The 9979-nt window shown below is 45.5% G+C and overlaps 1 protein-coding gene across 1 annotated transcript; it reads left to right on the top strand.

Annotated features, from left to right (window-relative positions):
- Positions 1-741: 741 nt before the first annotated feature.
- TREM1 (triggering receptor expressed on myeloid cells 1) lies at positions 742-9660 on the top strand. The gene is made up of 4 exons (XM_026507481.4): positions 742-821; positions 3879-4235; positions 5605-5818; positions 9287-9660. The coding sequence occupies exons 1-4, from the start codon at positions 773-775 to the stop codon at positions 9405-9407; spliced, it is 741 nt and encodes a 246-aa protein (XP_026363266.1). The 5' UTR covers positions 742-772; the 3' UTR covers positions 9408-9660.
- Positions 9661-9979: the final 319 nt, after the last annotated feature.

Raw genomic sequence — 9979 nt, 5'->3', positions numbered from 1 at the left:
GTCCACAATAGCTAAATCGTGGAGGGAGCCGAGATGCCCTTCAACAGATGACTGGATTAAGAAGCTGTGGTCCATATATACAATGGAATATTACTCAGCTATCAGAAAGAACGAGTTCTCAACATTTGCTACAACATGGACGGCACTGGAGGAGATAATGCTAAGTGAAATAAGTCAAGCAGAGAAAGACAACTATCATATGATTTCTCTCATCTATGGAACATAAGAACTAGAATGATCAGTAGGGGAAGAAAGGGATAAAGAAAGGGGGGGTAATCAGAAGGGGGAATGAAACATGAGAGACTATGGACTATGAGAAACAAACTGAGGGCCTCAGAGGGGAGGGGGGTGGGGGAATGGGATAGACTGGTGATGGGTAGTAAGGAGGGCACGTATTGCATGGTGCATTGGGTATTATACGCAACTAATGAATCATCGAACTTTACATCGGAAACCGGGGATGTACTGTATGGTGACTAACGTAATATAATAAAAAATCATTATTTAAAACAAAACAAAACAAAACAAAACAAAACAAAACAAAACAAAAAAAAAACAAAAAAAAAACAAAGAAGCCTGACACTCGAACACTGTCTCTGGATTCCTGTGTTGTCCTTGATGTCTGCAGCCAAGACAACCAGTGACGAAAACAGAGCATTAGCCTCAGTACCTCCCAGAAATGACTTCATATCCTGTTATGCAACTTTTTGGAGCCTCTAGGTTAGAGTGTCCCAGGCACACCAGCGGCAGTTGGGGTTGGTGCACATGAAGGATGAGGAATGCCAGGCTTCGGGGGTTGCTCTGGATGCTCTTTATCTCAGGTAAAGTGGGGGAAGAGGCGTGATCAGAAGAGGCCTCTGCCCAGAACCTTGGGGATCCCACCATGAGAAAATCTTCCCTTCTCTTCAGAAGGTCCAGGGGGTGTGGCCACCCAGCAGAGAGCCAATCACTAGACTTGTCGGACTGGGTTTCTCTACCCAAACTTAACAGAGTCAGGAGACTATATAGGGCCTGAGAACAGAAATAAAAGGGGTGAATTAGGGAAACAGGATATCTGTGCGTTTTGATGTTGGCAAAGATAGGCACAACTCTGGGTGGGAAAATGCTAGAGTAAATCTAAACTTGACATGATCTGAAATCATTTTGTTTGAGTTTGAAGTTTTGTTTTCTTATATTCCATCATGGTGCTTTTGACGTGACTGTCTATTAACCCCCAAAGACACAATTCATTCAAAGTATTTCCCAGGGGCCTACTGTGGGCCAGGAAATCTGCTATTGCTGAGGAATAGCAGGACAGAAGTGAACAGAGGGGCTTGGTGCCCACATTCCTTTGGGCTGTGACTGCAGACCGCCATTGTCTGCTGGCGTTGGAGGGTGTTGTTGCCCTGGCTTGGCAGGTCTGCCCCCATGGCCACACCCTCACTTCTCTTGTTGTACAGCTCACACTTGGACTAAAGATGGAAGCATTTGGGGCTTTGGTTGTTCCTCCTCCTAATCCTTACGAATAAATTGGGAAAATAACCAGAGAGGGGGAAAATGTCAATAGCAAGTGAAAAGAAGGGTTTAACTTGGAAAGACACAAAGATTACAGAGAGAGGGGACTTTCCAGGAACGCAACTACTTTGAGCAAGATCACAGACACTCACCTTTCAGAGCCAGCGCACACATAGCACTTTGAGTCTGTTTGGAGCTGGTGTGATAACCCAGATGGGCAGATAGGAGCTTGGTTCTCATTCGCTTGTGTCATATTCACGTTTTTCCAAAGCAGAACTGGGAGAAGATGGAGGGTTGATGCTTGTGTACTTGTGTGAGAGAAAGCCAGTGGTCTACATTTCATTGTGTCCTGTGGGGGCGGGTTTGGTGTAACCTAAAAACTCCCTGTAGCTCCTGTATCCTAAGGAGCAGAATCATTGGGCACCTATTCAGGCATGGGCTGGGACTGCTCTCATCTCAACCAGACAACTGCCTTAGGCAACATAGCTCTGGGGTTTAGAGCTGAGTCTGGGGTCAGACCATCCAGGCTTGAATCCTGATTCTACCACTTTCTATTGTGGAACTTTGGGCAAATCCCTTAATAACTTCTGGGTTATTAAATAACCTTTCTGTGCCTCAATTTCCTTATCTCTGAAATAGGAATAATGGCAGTATCAACCTTAAAAGTTATGGAGCTTAAATTATAAAGTTAGGAAGATTACATGAGCTAGGACTTTAAAACACTTAGCAATAAAAGGTATTCGGAATTCCTTTCTTGCAGTGGTACAAGAAATGGTGCACAGATAGCACTTCGGTGCTGAGTTCTTGCTGTCTCTTTTCACAAGAGATAGGCAAGGTTGTGCACAATCTCAGAATCCTGTAACTCCCACTCTCTTCGTCTACTTGGGTTGCTATCACAAAATAGCACAGACGGGTGGCTTATAAGCAACAGGTACTTACTTCTCACAATTCTGGAGGCTGGAAGTTCATATCATGCTGCCAATTTGGTTGGGTTTTGGTGAAGGCCCTCTTCCAGGTTGTGGACCACAGACTTCTCACTATGTCCTCCCAGGGTGGAGAGGGTGAGGGAGCTCTCTAGATCCCCTTTTATAAGGGCACTAATCCCTTTCGTGTGATCAGTCATGACCTAATCATCTCCCAAAGTCCTCACCTCCTAAAACCATCACCTTAGGGGTTTGGATTTCAACATATGAATTTGGGGGGGGGGGACACATACATTCAGACCACAGCATCTACCTTGCCCAGGGAGCTGGCAAATAATTTATCTATAACCTTTACATTAATGATACAGAGGGTGGACAGAGGAGGTGTGTATCTTCCTCAGAGCCCAGCACAGTGCCTGGCACACAGTAGGCTCTCAGCCATTGATTGATGAATGAATGAATGAATGAATGAGTGAGTGAGCCAAACTTGGCTTAAGACAGCCCTCAGTCTTGGCTCGCCTGTCTCTTGGAGGGGAATTCCTGACCAGAATTCAGAGGGCTTTCTAAGAAGCTTGTTATCTAGGTTTCCTTAGAAACTGCGGTCTGGTCCCAGAAGAATTGGCCTATTTTCATTTTCAAAATCCTCAGGAGTCCACAGGTGGGCTGTGATGACAGCCCAGGGACTCCATTAAAGGGGTAGCTGTTGGCATTTTTCAATGGGCATTCTCAGTGCTACTGTCCAAGGATTAAAATGTGTGTATGTGTGCACTAGTATTATTAATAGCAGTAGTAGTTGTAGGTAGTGGTAGCCTGACCCACAGTTTGCCCCAACATTACTGTCCCACCCATTATTTGGTGTTCCATGGAAGAAAGTAACCCAGGCTTGAGTGGATAAACTGTAGACCCTGTGGATAAGTTATAGAGCCCTGTTGTGTCCAGCCAAAAACACAGATCTAGATCTTACTTCCGCTCAACTTGATCCTCCCATTGGCAAAGCTCCCTTGGACCAGACCAGAATTGATTTCTTTTCCCTACTTAGATGAAGTTTCCCTAGCTGTTTGGAGGAATCACTGTCTGCTACTATCATGTCTTCAGATCCACTCATCACCCTGTACGTCCTCTATAATCTTCCCTTCTATCATACCCCTGTCACTCATGGTCTTGGTGTATGTCCCATGTTCTGCTTCCAATCAGGCAATTTTTTTCCTCTCAAAAACAATCATTTATGAAAGTTTGCACAAAGCATATGCAGTCTAGCTCTTGGAGTAAAAGAAAAATTATTCACAGTAAAAATATCTGGGCTTTAGTGCTGGCTTGCAGGGAAAGTTGCCTGTTCTCTGGAGGCCTTGAGGATCTCATCTGAAAAATTAGTGGTTGAACAAGAAGAGGCAGTTTCTCTCTTTTTTCCCAAAGAGAAGAAAACTATTCTTCACAGAGTCTAACTCTGATTCCTGCTTACAGAACTCCAAGCTGCAACTAAACCACGTGAAGAAAAGTATGTCTTAGCAGCGGGGGAGACCCTGAATGTACAATGTCCCTTCACCATCTGGAAGTACGCCAATAGCCGGAAAGCTTGGCAGAAGCTGATGGATAGAGGGGAGCCCCTGACACTTATTTTCACACAGAGTGTTTCAGGGAATCCCAGTCAAGTCTGGATGGGCAGGTACTTCCTAGAAGACATCCCCACTGAGGCCATACTGAAAGTCCAAATGACCAATCTTCAAGTGGAGGATTCAGGACTGTATCGGTGTGTGATCTATCAGCCTCCCAAGGACCCTGACATCCTGTCCCCCCTTGTCCGCCTGGTGGTGATTAAGGGTGAGTGACCTGGAGAGGGGTAAGAGGATGGGGAAAGCCAAGCCAGGTGGGGTGGTGGTGGTAGCACCAGCAGGGCTGTGGCTCAGGATTCCTAGCAGCCTGGCCTCTCCCAGAAGCTCCTTGTCTCTCATTTGAGGTCCTTGAGAGACATTTGGTCCAAAAGTAAGAAGGGGCCTCTATGCATGGGATTCCTCTTAGGGTAGCAGAGCTTAATTTGGGGTGCTATGGTAGGAAGTGGGGTACAGTGAAAGATGAGTGGTAGACTTGGATAATTCAGTCTCATTCTTTAGGTCTCCATATGGAAGTCATTTCATTGGGAAGCCTCTGTGATCCACTATTTCCTTCCCCTGGGTACATTTGATGGCCTTCCTGTGTGCTTCCAAAGCAGTGCTTCTCAGACTTTAGTGGGGGCACAAACCACCTGGGGATTTCATTTCAAAAGCAGCCTCTGTTACAACAGGCCTAGGGTGGGACCTAGATTCAGCATTTCTGATCTACTTGCAGGTGATACTGCTGCTGAGGCTGACCCATGGCTCCTGTTTTGGGTAGCAAAGCTCCAGAGCTCACTTTGTGTCCCCTCTCACAGTTGATGCTGTCTCACTGGGGAGTAGTGACCAGCTTACTTATCTGCCTCCCATGCTCATCTGTGAGTACCTTGAGAAAAGGGCCTGTGCCTTTCTCATCTCTGTATCCCTAACAACTAATGTAGTGTCTGGTACATAGTAGGACCTCAGTAGACGTTAATTGGAGACATTAAGGAAGGAGAGGAAAAGGAGGAAGTTTCAAGTTTCTAGCATCTGGGGAATCCTAAGCCTAAGGAAGAGAAGGCTCATATGTAATATATTAGTAAAAGATAATTTGAAAAGCAATATGCTAAGGTTCAGGTGAGGGCAAGGCAGAGAATGGTACAAGGTAGAGTAATCAGGGAATTGTTCTTGAAGAAGGTGATTGGTGAAGAATAGCAGGCGAGGGCATTTCCAGTGACAGGAATCACCTGAAAATTCCATTTCCCCCCTCTCCCTCCTTACCCACTTTCCTCCCTCCTTCTCTCTCTCACTCTTTCTTCCCTTCTCTGCTTTCCTTCCTTCTTTCCTTTTTCCTGCCTCTGACCCAGGCTGGTCTCACACTAATTCTTTAATCTTAGCAAAAGAAAAACTTGTTTCATGAGTGACCATGTTCACTTCCCTCCTCAGTTTCATTTGCCCTGCCACCTATCCATCCATCTTTCCTTCCTTCCATCCTGCCATCCTTCCATCCTGCCTCCCTGCCTTCCTTCTATTCATCCTCCTATCCACTTGTCCACCCACCCACTCACCAAAAATTCACTCATCAACTTATCCATCCATTTATCCAATGTGCTTTCTTGCAGATCCTTTAGGCAGCACAGTCTCAGACAAGAATCCCACCGAGAACTTGGCTCAGATTTCCACCCTTCCTCCTACCACCACCAAGGCCCAGAGTACAGTCCTCAACAGCCCCAGGACTGTGACCCAACTCCTACCCAAATCAACTGCTGACATCTCCTCTCCTGGCTTTGGAGTCAACGTCACAAATGAGACGGATTTCACCAGCTATGGTTTCAGGTCTCTGGGCCTCCTGGTTTGATTCTGAGTCCATATGCTTGAGAAGATGTGGGGAGTCATGGATGGGGGAGTGGGGAGGGCAAGAGCAGACTTGAATCAACTAAGTCTGGTGAAACTTCCCTGGGGAAGAAGGGAGTGGTGCTAGAGTGGGAGGGGGCTGTTGGTGAGGCTGCCCCTCTCCCTGGTTCACTCTGTTTCCTTGCATACTAGAGGAGTAAGAAGAGGGAAAGGGTGTCTTTGCCGAATTCCAGTGGGTCTCAGCCAACCTCACCAGCCTTACAGTGTAGTGGAGTGAGGGTCCCTTGATTCTAATGCCAGTCAGATTGGCTGGCTGTGTGACTTTGGGTGAGTCACGAGTGCTCTGTGGCTTGTTTCCTTGTATATAGGGAGGCAGGCAGATGCAGAGCTGGAAGTGATAGTCTAGTCCAACGGCTCTCGTTTCAGTGGCTGCTGTGTGTTAGGATTACCTGGAGCATTTGCTTTTGCTTTGGCTTGTGCTTAATACTGATGCAGGTGCCCTCCTATAGACCAATAGATCAGGATTTCTGGAGATGGGGCTGTTCTCAGCACTTTTTATGAGATATTGAGGAGATTTCTTAATGTGCAGGCAAAGCTAAGAACCCCCCTTTACAGTTTATTATTAAATGTTGACTTATCTTTGAATGTGTTTATCATTAAATATTGAATTAACATAGAAATATTCATCCATATTCCCACTACTCTAACATGTCTGATCTCCACATTCTCTTTCTAGTCTTTATTCATGTCCATACATATTTAATACGGCAGTAATTCTAATGATAAACATTGCCACTATTCTTTGATGTTGCTACCTAGACTTCATGATTATAATTTCAACAGATGCATCCTTTTCTATCAATGAAAAAGCCGTGACTTACATCTTGACTTGCCTGTCTTTAGACACTGAGATTGTTTAAATTTTTTATAGTATTGATAACTTTGAGATGAACATTTTCGTAGACATCTTTTTTTCTTTTAAATTATTTACTTGAAAGAAATTCCCTTAAGAGAATGCGAATGTTTATATTGCTCCATATACATATTGCCAAATGGACTTCAAAGGTTGGAAACAATGTGTGTTCTCATCCATAATGTATACGTGAAACAGTTGTCAGTGCAGGGATCCTTTGCCTACAAGGATTTAGTATTTGGAAAATACTTCTGCTAAATTGGACATGAACTATCACGTGCCTTCATTTCTTTCTTGTTGCGGTTTAGAAGTTCCAGGAGTTATACGCAACTAATGAATCATCGAACTTTACATCAAAAACCAGGGATGTACTGTATGGTGACTAACACAATATAATAAAAAAAATATTAAAAAAAACCCAACCAAACAAACAAACAACAAAAAAAAAACAAACAAAAACCAGGGATGTACTGTATGGTGACTAACACAATAAAAAAATATTAAAAGAAAAAAAAAGAAGTTCCAGGAGAGACAGGGGCTATCCACGCAGCGCTCCCCCCACCCCCCTAACAGTTGTTTCATTGGCAGCAGTGCCTGGTACATAGTAGGTGCTTATTAAATCTGTGTGAAGTAAATAAATGATCTACTGAGAATCAACATTTTTCTTTTTAAGTTACTTTGATTTTCCAGCATGAAAAGTCGAGAGTACCTACTTTGGCCCACATTGCTGTGGACGTTGCACCTCTCCTATTAACTTTATTTATTAATTAATATGAACTATTTTATTAGTCAGAATCCAGCCAGGGAAGCAGAAACCAGTGAGCTGTTTGAAAAAGAAATGTTTTGTACAGGGAGCTATTTGCCTAGGTCATGGAAGAAGTGAGCTTCCAATCTGGGCATGGATGAGGCTGGGGGCACCTCAGAGGAAGCCATCATCTCCTTGTCTTCAGGAGGGTTCCCAAGAAGCGGGCAGTGAGCAAAGTCTTCTGTAAATGTAGGAAGTGATCCCAGGTAAATCCATCCTGGAAGGGAGACCAGGAGAGAAGGAAGCTTAGCAAGGGTGTCATCACCAAGCTGAGTCCCACAGAGGGAAACTTTAGGGCTCAGTCCTGCAGGGGTTTTCTGCGACTTGTCTGTGTCAGAGGCTGGGGGAACTAGAGTATTTATACTCTCAAATTTCCAGTCCTCTGTTAGGGGTGGCTCAGGGGCACATGAATTCCCAGGCACTGGGGTGGGGGCTGTGGTCTGGTGGCCTGTGTACAGCCTCAGAAAGGGGTGTGTGCTTGCCCTCAAAAGTGGACACACTCCAGGAGCTCTGCTCATGAGAATGTGAAAGGGCTGGGAGGACAGGGGAAACTTGAAGGTCAAGTTAGCCCAGAGGAGCTGGGACCTTGGAACCATAGGCCGAACTGGTGCTGCGGAGGGCACTACTGTAAATGACAGTGGTCAGGAGCTGTCAGGGACTTAACCAGCCACTAGGACATGTAGTTTCAGGTGATGGAGGAGATGGAAGACAGGGAGGACGGGGCCCGGGGTGGGGGTGGGGGGGACTTCAGCATAAAGGACCTCTGCCGCTTCTATCGCCATTCTGTCATCTCTTCCTCAGAGATCTCGCCCATTTGCTTTTAAGTTTTGTATGGTCAGATGTGTTGATTTTAAAATTATTGCTTTGCTGTATTCCTTAATGTGCTTGATTCTATTTCCTGGTGATGTCCCTAGTTTTTTTGTCCCCCCATTTATTTAAATCTTTAGCCCATCTTGGGGAAGTGCATTTCTCTAAATGGTATAAATTGTACAAAAGATGACTTTTTCTTCGTATTATGATCCAGATATCACAAGATTATTTATGAAACAATGTTTGCCTATCTCCTGGGCTGCCGATTTCCTGAGGCTAAATTCAGACGTAACATTAGGTCAATATCTGGGCTTCTCTTTGTTTCACTGCCACCTATTACTCTTTTCACCCTGTGTCTTATCATGTGGATTAGCTGTGCTGTAATCTGTTTCCATATCACTGAGGCTAGACAGGCCATGCTTCCTCACTCATGCATATCTCTTTCTCATGGTATCCATTGATGCTTTTTCAGGACTTTTAGAATCATTACGCTAAAATCTGTAAAAATTCATGATGGGATTTGGGCAAGGATTGGATTCTTCTGGTTATAGGTGGGGAAACAGAGGCCAGAACAGTGAGGTGGCCCTCCCAGGAAGTAGGCCATACTGCTGGGACTAGAAACCAGGCCTCCTTGCTGGGTCTTCTCTCGCTGCTGCATCCCAGTGAGGAAGAGGAGCCCAGGCAGCCTGCCCTTTCTCCCAGGTGCCTCTTCTGCATATGGGTTCTATGCTCTTTACTAAATATATTTCCAGTCAGTAGTTTTAGGCAATGGGACACAGTAAAGGCCCAGGGCCAGTCAGTATGGGGACAGGTGCTAGAAGGGCTTAAGCAAATAAGAGAAGGGGCATGAAGGGCTTCTGTAAACACTCAGGTGTGAGGCGTGCCAGTGCTAACAGCAGCTCACATCTCTTCTTTCCCCCAGGGTTCCCGTGGTCAACATCGTCATTCTTGTGCTGTGTGGACTCCTGAGCAAGAGCCTGGTCTTCACTGTCCTGCTTGCTGTCACGCAGAGGTCATTGGACCCTAGGGCAGTGAAGCCATGAGAATGACCTCTGACCTCCAGCCACATCCCTCTGGCAGTTGTTCCCGAGGAGCGATGTGAGGGGGAAGGGAAGGTGGGGCAATGACATGAGTTGAATCTGTAACACAGATTATTTTTAAGGCTCATGTCCCACCTTCTCAGCCCTGCCAGCTCCCCTTGTTACACCAATAATCTTGGGTGTGTGTTTTGCCCCCTCAGAAGAGAAGATACAGCTGCCAACATGCCCATTCTACCAGTGGCTTGGGATTTGCCTTAAATAAAGAGGAGAGTCCAATGCTCTTCACTGTTGCTGTCTTGTGGTGATTTGTGAGGTACAGAGGGCACCACCACTAATTCTGCCTTTGTTCTTGCCCTGAGCCATAATAAAAGTTTTGGCCTGACCTGGACAGACCTCTTACTACAGAAGCATCCTGTTCTCCCTGCCCCTGGGCCTTCCTCTCCTCTACAATCAGATGCTTGGGTTTCTCTCTTCATCTGTGGCCCTCTCCTACATTCCCAGAGGAGGGGTTTGAAAACCATGGGTTGAGGAGAAGACAAGACACCGTGGTGAGAATACCATATTTGGGAAAGAGA

Source organism: Ursus arctos, unplaced genomic scaffold (genome assembly GCF_023065955.2).
Source record: "Ursus arctos isolate Adak ecotype North America unplaced genomic scaffold, UrsArc2.0 scaffold_29, whole genome shotgun sequence".
NCBI lineage: Eukaryota > Metazoa > Chordata > Mammalia > Carnivora > Ursidae > Ursus > Ursus arctos.
The sequence above is the reverse complement of the archived record's forward strand: the minus strand, read 5'-3'. Positions and strand labels throughout refer to the sequence as shown.

What these genes read in the sequence shown, in the direction of transcription:
- TREM1 (XM_026507481.4), top strand. Translation starts at nt 773, where the DNA reads ATGAGGAATGCCAGGCTTCGGGGGTTGCTCTGGATGCTCTTTATCTCA. An exon ending in CTGGATGCTCTTTATCTCAG is followed by an intron (nt 822 to 3,878) that starts GTAAAGTGGGGG and finishes TCCTGCTTACAG; the next exon opens with AACTCCAAGCTGCAACTAAA. An exon ending in TTCACCAGCTATGGTTTCAG is followed by an intron (nt 5,819 to 9,286) that starts GTCTCTGGGCCT and finishes TCTTTCCCCCAG; the next exon opens with GGTTCCCGTGGTCAACATCG.